Source organism: Varanus komodoensis, unplaced genomic scaffold (genome assembly GCF_004798865.1).
Source record: "Varanus komodoensis strain SLA01 unplaced genomic scaffold, ASM479886v1 scaffold78, whole genome shotgun sequence".
Taxonomy (NCBI): Eukaryota; Metazoa; Chordata; class Lepidosauria; order Squamata; family Varanidae; genus Varanus; species Varanus komodoensis.
Genome location: NW_025336455.1, coordinates 852,192 through 870,086, shown reverse-complemented (window position 1 = coordinate 870,086; position 17,895 = coordinate 852,192). Strand labels below are relative to the sequence as shown.

General features: G+C 55.0%; 1 protein-coding gene across 1 annotated transcript in view; it reads left to right on the top strand.

Moving 5' to 3' along the window:
- The first annotated feature begins 504 nt into the window (after window positions 1–504).
- ARHGAP39 (Rho GTPase activating protein 39) overlaps window positions 505–17,895 on the top strand; it is a 94,524-nt gene continuing 77,133 nt past the window's right edge. The window contains exons 1-3 of the mRNA XM_044453231.1: window positions 505–617; window positions 1,149–1,276; window positions 14,246–14,273. Of these exons, the coding sequence (XP_044309166.1) occupies window positions 505–617; window positions 1,149–1,276; window positions 14,246–14,273 (269 nt within the window). The remainder of the gene's footprint in view (window positions 618–1,148; window positions 1,277–14,245; window positions 14,274–17,895) is intronic.

Sequence of the window (17,895 nt, the reverse complement as noted above, 5' to 3'; positions counted from 1 at the left end):
CAGCTCAGTTGGCCACGCGTCTGTTCAGGGATCAGTTCAATGGGGCTCCCTCCCAGGAAGTCTGCGTGCCGGCTGCATCCCGGCCACCCTCATTCGCTTAATTCCTGCTGAGATGTAGATTCCCAACCTGCCCGCATATGTCAACGTGTAGCGGGACTCCTTCCTTCTACAAGCTGCACTAGGCAGAGGAGGGAAGTGCATCCGACCCCAAACAGCGAGTGCCTTGTTGGGCCTGGCCTGGATGCAGCTGCTGGCTGGGCAGCTGTGGGTTAAGAGGGGCTCTTCTGGCTGGTTGACCGGGAGTGGGGCAGGAACAGCTGCTGGGGCCTCTGAGGGGTGGGGCGGGGCTGGATCTCCTTTACGACAGGCGTGACTGGACTGGGTTTCTTGTGTGGATGAAGTTACCCTTTGGGATCGGGGCTAGGGAAGCCGTGTCAGTAAAAGCGCACCTTGCTTTTCTTGTGAGGCATCATGTGTAAGCTTAGGCTATGCCTCTCTTCCAAAATGGGTGGGCCCAAGGTGGACTTCCAGATGTTTGGGACGTGGCCGGTGGTTGGGGCTACTGGAAGCTTGACGTCGGAATACCTGGAGATCTGTGCACTCCTGATCTGGAACAGGTTAGCAGCACAAGGCTTTCCAGGTGCTTTCGCCTCTCGCTCCATGATCCCTTTTCGCTGACTGTGCTGGCCAGGGTGGATGGGAGCCCTAGACCCAAACCTCGTTGGCCGGGGGAGGGGGATGCTCACTCATGTACTAGAAATATGCCGGACCCCGAGTCTGTTTATATGGGTTGTCGTTCCTTGTTCATTTTCGGTTGGCTTTTGAGAGCAAGGCTCAAGCCAGGCTTAATCAGGAATTGCATCTTAATGCATCTCTCATTATTTTTGCTATATAGGGTTATAAATAGCTCTCGGCCTTTGACATCCTTTCCTTGGATGACTGCCTGGATGTTGTTCTGTTTTGGTGCAGTGTGGACACCTCATTTCTTCAATTCCCCAACCAACATGGAAGTCTCGAGTCTTAAAACATCCCAGCCCTGGCAGCCTGCCCCTCTCCCTCTCTCGTCCCCTTGCATGGAAGTGGCTCGTTAGTTTGCATGTTGACGTGACTGTCGCGTTCCTTCTGCTCATGCTGTTTTTCTGGGTCAGAGCCTGTTCCGAGAAGATTGGCACGGGGCTCCGAGTTCAGAACGTTCTTCGCAAGTGCGACTTGCAGACGGGTGGCCGCTGCCGTGGAGTCATGGTCCCGGTGTCCTACAAATGGGATCTGGGTTCAGGTCAGCCCAGGCTTTTCCGGCGCTGCCTGTGTCCAAGGCAAATGAAGCTCCATCTTGCTGTGCTTGAAAGTAACGGCCGAAAGGAGGAGCGGGGAGCAGCCACCCGTGTCCGTTCACTTGAGATCTGATTTCTGTTGCAGCCTCAAAGTTTTGGTGCCAGCAGCCACTTCAGAGCAGGGTGCCGGAAAATCTAAAGAGCATTTAAAGAACCCCTGTCTTACCCGTATTTGGGATTGCAAGGCTGAAGGAAAAGGGTCTTGGGTTCTTTTGTAAACTAGTAATGGATTGTTGTAAGCTGCCTTGAGGACTCCTAAAGGCAGGATAGGAAATGCCACAACCAAATTCCCGTGCGGGTGTTTGCAGAAGTCTGGAGGAAGACCTTCCAGAGCCAGGGGCAGCCACGAAGAATGCCTTTGTGCACTTTCCTGGCCGCGGGTCCTCCTTGACAGGCAGGTGGAGGTGCTGTGGGGGACCACCGTGACGGGATGAGGGGACGTGTCCGGGGGCTCCCTTCTGATGTTGCAAAGGATGTTGGGATGCTCTTTTCGGACTGAACGGTGGTGCGGATCGTTGGGTTGGCAACACAGCTTGGGCTAGCTCTGGTTGCATGTGCGTGTGTGTAGGGGGCTGAGGGTTGTGGCTAGGCTGTTGGGTTTGGCTGTAGCTGCCATCCCTGGCATATATAATGAAACCCAGGTTCCATTTGGATGCCGGGAAGCACTTCCTGACAGTCGGGATCCCGAGGATGTGGAAGGGGCTTCCATGGGAGGTGGCTGAGGCCCCATCAGTGCAGGTGTTCAAAGACAGGCTGGACATGCACATGGTGGGCATGTCGTGAGCGGAGCTGGCTGGAGCCGGGGGTCAGATTAGATGGCCTGGGAGGCCCCTTCTGACTCGCTCTGTTTCCATGGTTCTATATTGTGGCCCCGAGGGCACAACATTTGCAGAGGGGAGGGCAACTGAACCCAGGCCTGCTGCGCATAGCTGGGCAGGCGCTGGGTCGTCCTGGCAGACTGCGCCTGAGTCGCCGATGCACAGCTGCGGGTGAGCATTGCAGGAGTGCCATGGCGCACCTGTTTGAAAGCGCTGGCATTCAGCAGCTCCTAAATGCATGTACAAGTGGGGGCAGCTCTGACAGTTGAACCTTCTTGAAAACTTCTTTAAAATGCATGTTGGCTGCTGCCAATTCCTTTTGCGGCATTAAATTGGAAACTGTCCCTGCCTCTCCCAGATCTCGGCTAGCTAATTAGTTTGGCAGAGAAGTCGGTCTGGAGACAGAAGCGGGCTTGTGAAGGCTCCCTTCCCCCCCAGCACAGCCCTTTTATTGTGCAGGATTGAAATGTTCCCTCTCTTCAGATAACAAACAAGATGGCCAGGGAAGCTTTGGGGGGATGAATGAAGCTGCTTAAACTCTTGGGCAATTGAAGGCAGATTACCCACCAGAAACAAGCCTCCCCCGACTTGCTTCTCAGAGGGGCTCTTGCTGCAGTTGGGTCGCTCGCTGTGAAAGCAGCTCAGACCTGCTTCTCAAGGCCAGGAGGACATCCTTGCAGATTCTGAGCGATGCCTCACGGCCTCCTTTGTGTGTGATCAGCTTTCTGGGGCTCTTTGGAGCTTGGAGGAGATAAAGCCGCTGCAGAGTTGTGACCCGTGGTGTTGTGGGATTGGTGCTGCAAAGGCCTCCTTCAGAGGCAGCTGAAATCAAGGGAAGGCTGATCGGGGTCAGGAAATCGGATATGCTCCGTCTCTTGCTGAGGGCATGCTTTTGAAGGGTGCATTTCGCCCTTGGGGAGCTGCTTCTGAAGTCAAGGTCACAGAAGGTAGGTAGGTGCCCCGACGGAGCATCACAGGCGAGGACTGGCAGTGCGGCTCTGGGCGGACGCGCAGCACTCTCTCTAGCCCATTGACTCGCCTGTCAAGGCAGCTCCTCTGCATTGCACAGGAAACTGTGTGTAAGCCCAGTATGGTCGCCATCATGCAGACAGACAGTGCCCCACCCCCCCGGGGTTCTCGACACTTGCCCGCCCCTGCACACAGTGGGGTGGCGGGGATCAGTGCTGATCTTTTTCTCGCTCATAGACAGCTTCCCTACACAACTGATCTTATCGTGGAATTCCTGATAAGCTTCAGTGATGTTTGAGGTTCCTGCTTCTGCAGAAAGCAGTTTTTGAAAACACTCTGTTGTATTAAGAGCTGGAAGGTTGACAGTTGGCAGTCCAAACTCTACTTTGTGTTCTTGGCTGACTTTCTCTCAGCCAAGAGTAAGTTCTGGTTTTCCCATCAGTAAAATGGGAAGGTTGTTAGTGGCTTGTCTTGCGAGTTCTATTAGTATTACTATTATTTGGCTGAAGCCCCACCGGTGAGGTTGTTCAAGGATAGGCTAGACATGCACATGGTAGGCATGTCATGAGTGGAGCCAGCTGGAGCCAGGGGTCAGAGTAGATGGCCCTTTGGACTTGCTCTGTTTCTATGCTTCTATTATTATTATTGATATAATTGTTATATAACAACAACGACAACAACATCCTACCTTTTTCTTTCAAAAGAACTCAGGCTGGCTTACATAATTCTCTTTTTATAGCAGTTCTTATAATAACTATAATATTTCTTATAATGATTCCATAGTTCTTATTATGGAAAGTGAATCAGGGAAAGGGATTGCAAATCTTAATACAAGAAGTCTAATATATTAATAATTTATACACTGTTATTATGTTCCATGGCATTGAAGAAGGAGTATGCACCTGTTTAAGAGAGAACACACACATGAAATGGCGTATGTAAAGCTTGTTGTTGTTGTTAGTCGCGAAGTCATGTCTGACCCATCGCGGCCCCATGGACAACATTCCTCCAGGCCCTCCTGTCCTCCACCATCCCCCGGAGTCCACCCAAATTCATGCCGACTGCTTCAGTGACTCCATAACTCTCCAATTTTCTGAACACATTTCCTGCCTGTTGGGCTTCGACCCAACTTCGCAGGAGTGTCGTTTGCTTCCGAAATCCTGGAATGCTTGAGGGAAACTTGCAGTTCTTTTCACTGCTGAACTTCAGAAGTCTAAATGGTGCTCCTCACGTTGCCCCTGAGAGAAGCCGAAAGGAGGCAAGCTGGCTGACCTCCTTGGAGCAGCGCACCGCTCCTGTGGATATATAAATCTGCGATGCCAGACTTCCCGGTATCTATCTGTTACCACTTTGATACGAGGGTGTGGCGATGGGAGACACCGGTGTTACCAAAACCACACAGTCCTGCCCCTCAAGGACTACCTGAGTCGATTGCTCAAAGCCACCTTTTGACGCCTTGAGCGTCACCTCGTAGCCAGCCTCCCCCAGCCTGAAGCTGTCACCATTCCCAGCCAGCATGGGAAAGCCCTGGTCCTATTCTGCAGCCCCAGCTGCATGCCTGGATGCAACAGGTAGCATACGCTGCGTGTAGCTCTCCAGGTGTTTTGGAGTTCAGCTCCCAGCATTCTTGACCATTGCCCTTGTTCACAGGGGCTTCTGGGAACTGAGGCCCAAAACTTCTGGAAATCCACCTTCGGCCCAGCCTTGATGGACATTACTGTCATGTCTCTCTTTCCCCCCTCTCTTTCCATCTTACTCATAAAGGATTTTCCTAATTCATGTTGACCTCACAGACAGAAGCTTCCCATTTCTATTGTTTTGTCCATTCTCTTCCAACGTCTGCTTAGGGGTGCCTTTTCTGGCAAAGAAGTTGTGGGGAAACGTCTAAATGATGCCTCTCATTTCCAATTCTGGCACAGAGTTTTCTTTGTAGGTGACCTCTTGATTTCCTGCCTGCCTTTACACACCACCGCTGGAAGAGGGTCATGTCCCTTTTCATTTCTGTACTTTGGACACATTGAGGAGGCAGGGAGAGGACGATTTGGCTAAGTCAAAGCCAGAGGGAAAGGAAGGCCATCCATGAAGTGGGTGAACAACATAAAGGCGGCCACAGCCTGGCGTTCGCAAGAGCTGAGCCACAACGTGTGGGCACAGGCATCCTACCTCTGAACACGCAAGATCCCGTTTAACACTCTCAGCTAGAGCGATTCGGTGGATTTATCCTCCGAGAATCCATGTGGTGTAGTGGAGAGCCAGTGTGGCGTAGTGGTTAAGAGCGTGGGACTGGGACTCAGACGACCTGGCTTCGAGTCCCCACTCAACCATGGAGCCCACTGGGTGACTTTGGGCCAGTCACAGACTCTCAGCCCAATCTACCTCACAGGGTTGTTGTGGGGATAAGATGGATGAGGATGTAAGCTGCCTTGAGCCCTGTAGGAAAAAGGCAGGATATAAATCGAAAAGATAAATAGAAGATAAAAAGCCGTCTCAGCTCGCATTTCCCAAGTTAATTATATGCTGCGTGCAATGAGATGTTTCCTGTTGTGCGTACCACAAAATCGGTTTTTGTCGGATGCCCCCAAGTTGTGTCCTGCAGAGGCTTGATGGCACGTAACAACAAGAACACCTTTTCCCTTACTCTTTCAACTTTCCTTCAGCCCATTGAGGACTTTTTCCAACATCTTCTATCAATTTTTACTGCATATGTTACTTAATCCTCTCGTAGTGCCAAGCGCTTGTAAACTAATTAGCAGTAATTCAGAGCAGCAACATGAGTCCCACAGATGTGAAAGTTAGTGAGGAGTTACCTCTTGAGCTAATGAAGGGGAGAATTTTTCTAGTTCCAAACTCTCTCTAAACGAAGCTGGCCTGTGCAGCCACCCTTAGGGACAACCGCCCCTCCCCCCCAACCCACACATTTGGTGTCCTGGCTGCTTCAAAGGTCCATTCTCAGTTGCCCACCTTGGAAGAATGAACCAATCCATGCAAATCTTAAATTGCTGGTGGGGTGAGCCAACAGGACCACCAGCCAAGTAGGAACAAGGTGGAGGTTTACTGCAGGAGTGTAAGATGGGCATCCAGTGCTGGGGCACATGGGCAGGAAAGTGCGGTTGCCCGCATGCCTTACTGGAAGGATCCTGTGGGCAGCTGACCAGGCGCTGCGGGAACAGAACTCTGGACGGGATGGAGCCCGGGCCTGATCCGGCCGGGCTCTCTCGGGTGGGTTCTTCTGGAGTCCTGTTTGTTATGCTCCGTCCTGGTTTGTGCCTCTTTCTTTTCTCTCTTCTCTTCTTAAAAATCAGCAAGCAGGAGCTGCCTCTCTCCGTTTCAGCTGGCTGTTTGTCTTCCGCATGTATTAATTCTGTGCACACGCCCAGCCCTTGGATGGTGAGGGGATTTGACTGGCTGCTTTGCAAAGTCGGGTGAAGCTTGTGGGAAGATTAGGAGTTATGCAGCAGTCTCCAGGCCAGCCATGGGTACATCTTGGCTTTAAGGCCTAGCAGGTGTCTGTAATCCTGACAGGCCTTTGTGTCTCATGGAGCCTGAACCAGCCTCTTTAATAAACCCACACATGTTAATAGGCTGCGATACGTTCTCCTGACTTGCGGGGGACTGGCAGACGAGGGGCAGAAAGCTGCGTTTCTGTGCTGGGTGCTGAGGAAGGGCAGAGAATGCCAGCCCTCCTCTGCCAGCCCTCGGGGCATCCCCTGTGGACTCGTGATTTCCTGACCACCAGTGCCGAAACAGAAAACGGGCCTAAATGCCACCTCTGTGGTGCCGCAGCCTTGGCGGGAATCCGGTGCCGGTTGGCTTCCCCTTGGAAAACCTGTGGCCTTGCGTGTCCCTCGTAAGGGCTGGCTGTCAGAACTGGTCCCCTGGCAGCCCGAGAATGGGTGATTTTGTGGACTGCCCCGGGGTATCTGGAAGGGTGACCTGCAATAGCACGCAGGGTGGGGCAGCTCTTTCCAGGCTTCCACCCTCCAGCCCACCCCCAGGCTTTCCGTCTCCCCCTCCACAGTTGTGGGGCCACAGAACATGTTCGGTCCCACGTGTGCCAGTTTTGTTTTGTTTTGCATCTCTGTTGTAGGTTTTCTCCTCGAACTTTTGTTTTTGGTATAAGTGCAAACCGAGTGGACCCCCGAGCCTGTTGATTCCTCTCCCCTTTTCACAGTAGCCCCATTTTCCTGTCCCCTCCAGCACTTAGCTCTGTCTCTGCCGCTCTTCCAACTCCACCACTCCGAGCAGACTGCAGAGCCCATCGCGCCTGCAGCCCCTCGCCCGGCACACCGACACGCTGCTGGCACCTTTCCGTTCTCCCGCTGATAGCGCCGAGGCGTTTTGCGCTACTGCGGAGTAGCTGCTACGGCTACGTTTCACGCTTACCTTCTGGGGTGTCCCAGGTTGATCGGGTTGTAAAATTGGTTCGGGGGCTAAGCTTCTGACATTATTAGAAGGGGAGGCAGCCTTTGCCCAATGAGTCCTTCCAGAAGGTTTGGACAGTGACTTCCAGAATGCCTGGTTATTGGCTACGCTGGCTTGGGCTGATAGGAGTTGACGTCTGACATCGCTGAAAAATTCCAGTTGTCGAGGAAGGCTGAGTAAGCCTTCAGAAAGGAGCTCTGCCTTCCACAGAGAGTGCCAAGATGGTGTGTGTTTTGTGGCTGTTTCCCCTTCGAAGGAAGGCAGGTGAGACTATGCCTGGACTGGGAAGCCACTCGAGCGTGTGAGGGGTTGTGGGGCAGCATCGATAGCTTCTGCATATGGCGGGAGAGGGGAAATGGGGAGCATACGTGCAAATCAGACATGGTGGGACCAGGCCCCACAGATCTTCCCCCATCACTTTGCCACTGGGCACCTGTGTCTTTGCCCTCTTTTTATGGCAGAAAGGGCATGCGCATGGCTCGCGCGAAACCCGCCCGTCACCTGCGGCTCACTCTCCCACAGGTCGGCCCACGTGGTGCTTCTGTTCTCCCAATAGCCCTACAAGTCAGAGAGAATGTGTGGAGAAGGTGAGCAGTGGGGCTCCTGGGATACCCGCAGGAGGACCAGGGGAGAAGGAGGGTGCAAGCAACTCACGGTGTCATATCCTGGGTGCGCCGTGGGTTGTTCACACCACGACAGGGCCCTCCAGCGGAGAGGAGGGTGCGTTCCTTTGCTTGGGCCGGGCCTGCCGCCTGGCTTGGTCAAGGCCCGCTGTGCACTCCGGGGCAAAAAGAGCATGGATCAAGCACCGTCCCTCCAGCAGAAAAGAGGAGCTGTGGCTGGAAGGGCAGCGTCATCTTCAGCTGGCAGCGGTTCATTTCCTAGGAAGTGTGCCCACATGTTCATTTTCGCCCACTGTTCTCTTCTGCTTGAACGGGTTTTGCAGGGGGTTGAAGTGAGGCAGAAACCTTGTGCGCCAGAAGCAAGAGTGGGTTGAGGGGGGGACAGTGCAGGGGAGAGGGCGACAGCCCGCTCTTTCTTTCACAGCCCAGCCCCTTGACCGACACGTAGCATCGCCTTGTTTTGGTATAGGGAAGTTTGTTTGGCTTGCACTGAAGTGTGAAAGTACCAAATTCGCACTTCCCAAACCTAAACCGCATCGTTGCTGTTACAATGTTTATGGTGCAGTTGGCCAAGAATGCACATCAAGAATGCACTGTTGTTAGAACAGTGCTTCGAAAAAATGCATTGGCAACGTGTATTTAAAATGTTCACAAAATATGTAAGTTGAGCAAGTATGGCTATTTTTTAAGCATACAAATATTTCTGCAAAATCGCTTGCCAGCAGCTGACAGCCACCCTTCCCCCACGTGCTGCTTTGACATTTGGGAGGGTCCTCAGCAGTGGTCAGGATGGAAATCAGGGATTATGTCCGTCTCTGGGGAAAAACATGAGTTGAAGGCACGCAAGAGCTACGGTGAGTGAAAATGGCTTGCCGTTGTGGTGGACGGCACCCAGGCAGTGCCAGTCCCCCTTAAACGATCCGCGGGCACTCGTGGTGTCCCGGATGAGAACGGCAAGGGTTTTGCCACTCTTGCCAAGTGGCTCAGTAGCCACCCCCAGGATGCTCTGTGGAGCTGCTCTCCCGTGTTCAGATGGCACAACAACCCACCGAGGGTACAGCAGCCCCTCCGATAAGCCGTGGGCTCTCAGGTGGCTTGTCGCCTTCCCACAAGCAGCCCGAGTTCTCGTGGCACTGCAGCAACGCGCCATGGCTTGTCGCCCTCTCTAGCTCGCTGTGGTATATCCCGCCCAGTCTTGTCTTGCTCACTTCCTTGTTGCCTTTTAAAATGCACTCCTTCATCAGAGGTCTTCAAGAAGGGATGAGCTGCGATCGTGGTTCTGTGCCTTCAGAAATATGCACGCGGCTCTCTCCAGGGCGCTGTGGTCATGGGCGAGAGGTCTTCCCCCACGTGGCAGGCTGCTTGGTACTTGGCAGCGCATCCCTGCTCTGGGCTTCTTGTCTGCATTCGGATGGATGGAGCTCCTGCACAAGCAGCCCTTCTGAAGGGACCTTGGCCTCCTGGAAGACGCTTTCTGGGCTAGCGGCCAGCTGCGCGCTGCTTTATGCCAAGCAAGGCCCCTCCGGCATCGCCTGCTTCCTTTGATGCAGGGTGCATTCATGCTCCCACCCGGCCTCTGGCGATTAGTGCACTGTCTCCCTGTCGAATGGGAAGTGTCTTGCCCAGGATTACTTCCTGCAAGAAGTAAGACTCAGACCGTTGCTGCTCTGGAGGATGGGCAAATCCACACACGGTCTAACTGAAAGCCCTCACAGGGGTCAGATTGCAGTCGGAAGGGCCACAGTCCCTGGGGCAACGCAGGTACGGAGGCATCCAAGCTTGACCCTGCCATCTTCAGCTCTTGGCTCCCAAGAGGCGGCCTGTACATTCCTGAGTGCTTCCAATTTTGACTGAGGCGCACAGACTGAGAAGAGCAGCGCGGTTACAGTAGCTTGGCAAGGTGGACAGTGGAGCATGCGCAAAACCTCCCGGTGACCCTGACAGCTCCCAGTGTCTCCCAACCAGCCACCTAATTCAATGTGTGGGCCAGGCTGCTGCAGAGGACTGCCTGCCACCCATTCAGTTGGATGGCTTTGCGCCCTGTCTAATTTGCCGTGCTCAGTTTATGGGGTCCATAGTAAAGCCTCCCCCCCCCACGCCTCCCTCTCCGCTTCCAAGGTGGGTCTGGAACCCCCTTGGCAGTGCAGCCGCCCTGAGGCAGTTTATACGAGGCGGGTGAGAGCCTCTCTTGCCCCCACTTTAGGCAGGCGAGGGGCTCGGAGGCCTGGAAGGATTCGGTGTTTAGACTTGGTTGTCAGTTGCTTTGTTGTTGAGCCTGACTTTATGGCGTGTTGCCGCAGGCAGCTGTCTCTCGCAGAGGGGGTTGATGAGTAAAATGGGGCACGGTCGAGGAGAGAGGCCCAAACCATCCTGGAATTTCGGGGGCAAAACTGGAATCGGAGGCCCTTGCTAGCAGTGCTTCTGCTGGGGCTTTCTTCCCACCCCTTCCTGCGAGAGAGAAATGTGCTGGGCAGATTTGGCTTGTTTCCTTCTGGTGGTCGGAAAGCTCCTTGAAATCGTAGGGGATCAGCAGCCAAAAAGCACCGTTCCCAAGATGCATCCATGCATGGCAACGCGGCCGGGACGACTGGAACGGATGGGGTGTTTGTTTTTTGCCTATGGTAACTGGAAAGGTGAGTCTGCGAGGGCTGCCAAGCCAAGCCGCGAGCCCTCCCGGGTCCCCGAGGCCCGCCTGCCGCACTGACGTTCCTGCAGCAACACGGCACCGCCGGCGCTCACGTTTCCCTCTTTGTACTCCTGAGCCTGTGCTCCTCGCGGTGTGCGTGCCGGTGAAGCACGTTCCCGTGGAATTGTCCGCCCCTCGCTTGCTGCGGTGTGCAGACCGATCAGGCAGCCTGGCCTGGGAATGGGGAGCCCTGGGCTCGGCTTGCGCGTTCATGCGCTGCTTTCCCCCCTAAGCCTGCAATAAATACAAGTGGTGTGCGAGGCAGTCTGCCCGCTCGGCGTGTTTTTTCTCCAGCAGCGCTTGAAATGGCAGAGAGTTTTGACGAAGGGGTGGGTGGAGAATGGCGGAACGTGCCCTTTTGTTTCTCTGGCAAGGGCATCCTGTGCAGCGGCTTTGCAGAGCATTCATAACTTGCTCCTTTGAAAAGGCAATTCCCACTCTAAGGAAAATGATCTGGTGCGCTTTCAGACCGACTCGCTCGAGTGGTAGAGAGCGTGTGGCTGGACTAGAGAGGGTGACCATGCCGCTCCCATTCAGGCTGGGAGCAGCGGTTGTGCTATTGCGGTTACGCTGTGACGTAACACGCTCTCCATACGTGGAGGAGCGCTTGCCTGGGGTCCTACCCGGGGATGCCCCATCCACCACAACGGGCTGCCGGGTTTTAGGGCACCAGCTAGAAGCCACCCCTGCAGCAAATGAACGTAGGAGCGGGATCCAGCCAAACCAGTCTCGTGGGCCAGCCTCACTGAGACGAGCAGGAGGGGTGGACTCGGCTGGTGTCCCGGCCCTCGCCGAAGCCGTACCTGCCCCGTGCCTTTCCTCATTTGGGATGATGCGGGATGAGCAGCCCCAGCTGAAGCTCTGCTCGCAGCTTCCCCAACAGCTCCTCAAACAGCCATTGGCTGTGGCTGCCCTGTACCTTTCTCCGTTGGGGGTGCCAGAGGCTGGGAGAAGCTGGGGTGGAGGTTAGGGGGCTAAGCAGGGGAACCCCCTGGTTATCTCCCATTTGTGTAAGTGGCCTCTTGGGAGCAAGGATCACTCGCCCACGCTGGGGAAGGTTCTGGGGAGGAGATCTGGGGGGCATTTCTTATTCCTGGAAGATGGTGTCCGTGGGGGTGGGGATCCTGGCTTGTATGTGAGGAGCATGCTGGAAGCGTGACAAGAAGGTTGCTACGTAACTGGGAAACGGGGTCTGTTGGATTTTTCCAGAGAAGTCTTCTGTTCACTTCAGTTGCAAGGTGACAGGAAAGCTCTTCTCTCTGTCTGTGTCCCCAGAGACCTGCTGCCCAGTTGGAATGGACACTACTGGGTTGGATGGGCCGGGATGAGGCAGACTGCTGTGCTGGGGCTTGAAGGGCTTTGTCCTGGTCCAGCAAGGCCGCCGGCGCCGGCCTAGCACCCGGCCCCGTGGAGGCTGCCTCTTGCTGGCGAGATCCGTGCCCTCTGGAGCAGCCTTCTCCCAGCCTGGCACCCTCTCAATGTGTTGGAGAACAAGCCCCATTATTCCCAGCCAGCGTCTACTTGGCAGTTCCCTTCAGCACGATGACTGCAACAGGCCGGCGCAGCGGCTGTGTGATGGTCAACAGGCCAGCCGGCATCCAGCTTGCTCTGGAGCCGCTTTGGGAGCCTGCCAACCATGACCGGCAGTTCTGGTGGCGCTTAAAGAGAAGCCGGGACTGTTGTGTGAGGACGGGGAAGGTCCTCTCTTCTCCCCCTCCCGTGTCTGGATCAGCCATCTTCCCATCGAACGAGCCGCTCGCACCACTGTCCAGCCCCCTTGCTCTTCCCAGCCCTGGTCTCGCTGGCTCGGTCTCCTCCCCTCCCTAATTTGTACACCTCTGACTCTGCCCACCTTTCTTTGTGTGGAATTTTCACCCACCTGCCCAATCCACCCGGCGTCCATGTCTGCGTCCTGTGGGTTTCCTTCCTGACCATTGTGGGCAGTTGGGAGCCTGGGAGAGATCGGGGGCTGAGGCTGTGGCCTCTGTCTGCACATTGCAGCACCCGGCTTCTCTGCATCCGCCCCTCCCCGCTTCACTACCTCCGTCTGTGTGCAAACCCCCGGAAAGGACACGCAAGGAAGAGCTAGGATTTGGGTTCATCTGCAATGATAAACCGAAGCAAACGGGGGCTGTGGCAAGTTGGGGTGCCGCTGGACTCTCTTAAGATGGCTTTTATTTTTCTCTCAATAGTTCCATGGTGTTTCCCCACTATGTGCAGCTGTTGGGAAAATGTGTTTCTTCCCACTGAGCCACAGGCAAAGACAGTAGTTTGTTGGCACCTTGCAGGTTGGAAAGAAAGAGCCGCCCCCCCCCCCCCCAATTTTGGTTTGCTTTACTAGAGGTAGGAATACGCGTATGACATGCTGCACACAGCCTTGATTTTCGTCCTCTGCTCCCAACTTGAGGTAGCATATGGTAGGGATGAGAGTTTAATTGAGTGTTTTAGTTCTCTTAGTTATTTGTACATGTATATCCTGCTTTTCCTCTGTTGCGAGGAACCCAAGGTGGCCTACAATGTCCCCCTCTTCCCCGCTGTTTCCTTGGAACAACCCGGTGAGGTGGCTTCGGCTGAGATTGTGTGACTGGCCCAGCGACAGCCAGCGAGCAGCGTGACTGAACAGAGGCTGCACCCCGGATCTTGCCATCTCAGTCCCGCGCTCTCAACGCTACGGGCTTCAAGGATACGGGGCAGGCTGAAATGCCGGTCGCCGGTTCTCCGGGCCCGATCAAGTGGATGAAAGGGCTGCTTTCCCTTAGCAGCAAAGACACGGCGGTCTCAGAGCATTCTTGGTGCAAGGACCCAAGCGGAAATGCCCTGCCTTGACTTCCCCAAGCGAGCCCGCCCGCCCGCCCTGTGCTTCCCGCCCTCACGCTGCAGCCAGCTCCTTTGATTTTCCATCATCCCAGCATGGCACCCCCAGTCGATGAAAGGACAAAGTGTGCGCATGTGGGGGACCCCACCACTCGGCTCGCAGGCTTTCATTTTCTTCCTCCCCTGTTGTTCTTCACACTTGATAGAAATCCCCAAGCAAAGCGGCTTATGCCTTCGTGGGGTGATTTGTCCCCCCGCCCCACCCCCGCCAGTGCAAAATGGCAGGGGGGTGGCTTCCTTCGTTTGGCTGCTTTGCAGATCTCCGGCTCCCTGGAGGTGGGCCGCTTGTGCTTAAATGCTTCCGCACCGTGCCGAGAACGGTCCTTGCCTCTTGCTTGTCAGAGCTGGTGATGCTCACGCTGCCCCCCGGGACCTGATCCCCTCTGGATGTGTGGGGCTGCACCTGCCATCACCTCAGCCGGCGTGGCAGGATTGGGCATGCTGACTGGGGATGGTGGGGGTTGCAGGCAATAGGTTCAGGGGAAACTGCCGAAGCGAGCGGTGAGAGCACGTGTCCTTGAGCTCGGATTGTCTCTGGGAGCAGCACTCGGCCTTGTGCAGCCGGACTAATCGGGCCTGGCAAATTAAGCGGCATTGCAAGGTGAATGGAGTCCTCCGCTGTCACGTGATGGGGAGATGCCCGTGCGGCGAAGGGGGTGATTTCTCTGCAAGCAGCAGCATTGGGCTCTGCTCGTTTGCTTGCTGAGGCTTGGGGGTGTCGGGGGGAGTGAGGTGGTACGCGAAGGAGCGGTGGCGCTTGCACGGGGAGCTGTCGCTGGCGTCGCCTGCTCCCATTGGCTCACCAGCCTGCCACACAAGCTCTGCAGGCACCCAGAGTGCATGCTGAATGAACGGGATGCTTCCTGGTTCGGAGCGAGGGGAGGAATCTCCCCCCCTCCCCGTCAGCAGGGCTGGGCACGTGTTCCTCCCCACCAGATTAGCCAGCAGGTGCTGCGGGAGCGTTCCTCCCGTGCCACCTCGGATGCTCAGAAGCTCACTGGTGTGGCTTTGACAGCCCCGCAATCCCGAGGGAAGGGCTGATTGCGCGGCTGTTTCGCCGGCGTTCTGCTCGGGCGCTGGCCACTGCCGTGCCCCTCGGTTGCTCCCAGCTGCTTCCGAGAGGGCGGCAGGAGACCTGCCCTGCCCTTGTGAGGGTGGGGTTTTGAGCACTGTGCACGCGCCCTGGCGGGTTCCCATGAGGAGCATCCCTGCCGTGCCGGCGGCAGCCTTCAAGGGGCACGTTGCTCCCAGGCGCCGGCCGGCAGTTGCGTGGGTCTTGCGGCAGAAGCCGCGCGAGCTGCACCAGGTCTCCCGGACCTGCACTCTGCCTGCCCACAGCTTTGCTGGCTGCTGGTCCCAGGCTGGGGGTTCTATTTTACTCCCTTGTTGCTATTAATAACAGATGATTGCCGCACTATTTATAGTGCTCCGTCAGTGTGCATAGTGCTTTGCAGAGTGACACGGGTGAAGTGCTTTGGTTATCGCTAGGCCTCCTCATTCCTGCAGGTAAATAAAGACCATGGGCTAGGTGCCAGAGACAAGCAAGTTGCGTGTGAGTGCACCATAGATGTGCAAGCACGCAATGCCTGAGGCGCAGTTTATCGTCTGCACTTTTTGTCGCGATAACTGTCATTCCCGGTTTCCATGTGGTTTGGTGGGAAATCTTTCAGGCCCACACGGAACGCATTTCTCCGCTAGGCTGAGAGCAAGCTGCAGTCGCGATAGCCTGGTGGACGTGCTCTTGGTTTTAGAGCATGTATCGGATCAGAGTCCAGAATGGCAAACACTCTCCGTCGCTTGAGCCTTGCAGATCCAAAGCCACTGGTCTGGGGGGGGGGAGCTCTTTGTCCGGCGGTCGCTCAGTGCACCGACGAGGCATGCCTGTGATCTCTCTGTGAAAAAGGCCTCACGCAAGGCGAGATATGCAAGAGCGTGAGAACAGCCTGTTCGAATGCGCGCTGGCTTTCCCCCTCGGATGAAATGGAAGGCGTGGCTTCAGCTTTGAAGGGCTGTGTGGGCTTGCCGGCCTGGTGCAAACATCTGTTCTCTGGGTTTTGAGGTTTGGCACTTGGATCGCTGGGAGCTGCCTTCGATGCATCAGGTCTGTTTAAGCGAGACTTGCCTCGTCCAGGGTCTCGGGCAGAGAAAGGCCTTTCCTGCTACCTGGTACGTGATGCTTTTTCAACTTCAGATGCCAGGAAGCTTCAGCCTGCTTGCCCTTGTTCACACTGAGAGAGCACGTTTGTTTCCCAATCTGATTTGGAGTGGCATCCAGTTTTTTTCCTTCCTAATTTGTTCTGTACATAAAGAGAAAGGAGGCGCTGCCCCGAGGAACTTACAGTAAGGAGGAGCCATAACTCAGGGAGAGGAGCATATACTTCGCATGTTTACACTCCTAAGTGAAGTCCCTGCCATCTCATGGAGGCTCCTGCCTGAGAGGAAGGGGATGCTTGAAAGATTTCTTATTTGCACATTTCTACAAAAACAACCCGATGGGCTCCCTCTAGCTGGTGCGAGGGTCTGAACGCAGCCGTTGCTGTGAGATGCCCGCCTCTGAACTGGGCGGTGCAGCAGCAGGTATTAAAAAAATCTGTATTGAATAATGAATTATTGTGTAGCCCAGATCCCAGTGAGGTGGTGTGCCGATTGTGCTTGTAGGCGTCATTCCTTGTCCCCGACCAGCTGGCTTTTGTTCTTCCGTTTTGCTAGCTCTTTCAAGAAGACTCAGGCTCATTTGAAGGCTTGGACCTGTGTGGTGTCGTGGCTTCGGGCCGAACGGGGACTCGAGTGACCCGGCTTCGAGTCCCCACTCAGCCGTGAAGCTCACTGGGCGACTCCGAGCCAGCCACAGATCTCGGTCTGACCTGCCTCACAGGGTTGTTGTTGTGGGGATGAAATGGAGTGCAGGAGGAGGGTCAAGAAGCTGCCTTGGGTTCTTTGCAGAGGGAAGAAAGGCAGAGTTGTAAATACAGTCATAGCAGTGGTGATGAGGAGAACAAGAATATTATGATAAACATAACCAGGTGGGCTGAGTTTGTCTTTTGAAGGAAAAACAAAGGCTCTTCCGGGGCCTCAAAGACAGGCGCGTGGATTGTGGCAGAAGCTTTTCTGCCTGTTGCCACTTCATTGTTTTGCCCATGAAAGAATGAGCTGAGCCCCTTTTCTGCACTTTATAAATGCAGTGCAGCAGGCCATATGTTGTGGTTACTATTATTATTAATATTATGCAATCTGGACCCTGTCAGCCCAAATGTTTCCTTTCCATGCAATGGAGACGCTGTTCAGCCCAATACCCTCCTGGCGGTCCCTCGGGAAGGCCCTGGGTGCTTTTGAGTCAAAGATTGGGCTCGGCTCACATGCCACCCCTTTACCGCATGTCACGCACAGAGAAGCTGAGCTGAATAGAAACCCTAAATTTTACAGTTGCTCCCCTAAGCAGATAGAAATTTTGCAATGTGAGAAGGATGTGATGAATTGCACTCCTGGATGGTCTAAAGGGTCTGTTTGGCTGCAAACAAAGACTCTGTTATAGCAACCAGCCAGTACGTGTTCCTCTTTGAGAAGTACATGCATTACAAACAGGAAAAATGCATTTGAACACATGCTTAAAATAAACGCGTTATGATGTTAAATGGTGATTTTAGAATCATCTTGGTTTAAATCAGTTCATCCTGTGGTCGTTCCCCGTAGATGGTTCTACGGTTAGCGCCGTACCTTCTTCTGGTTGTGGGCGACAGAGAGAGACTGACCGACAGAGAGCTGAACATCCTTTCCACTGGCTCTCACACCTGGAGACAGGTTTGCGTCTCTGCGACCGTGGCATCATGCTGGCACTGAAGTGAGCCCTACCTTGGTCTGGCACATCCCTGTCGGAGATGCCCGAAGGCCAGTGCGCCGTGCCTGGTGGCGCATCTTCAGGAGGCATCGCCGGCCTCTCGCCGGAGATCGCAACAGCAGAGGTGGAGGTGGGCAGCCCCCGGAGGTGGAGGTGCAGATCGTGGCTCCTCGGGAACTTCTTGCGTAGGGTGCTCCCTTCCGAGCTTTGGTTCCTTGCCCGTACGGCTTGGGGGCGTGAATACCTCCCTGACCCGACCCAACCCATAGGACGGCTGTTGCAGGGAAGCTTGAGGTGGGCCTGCAAGTTGCTCTGGTGCAGAGCTCGTTGTGTTCCT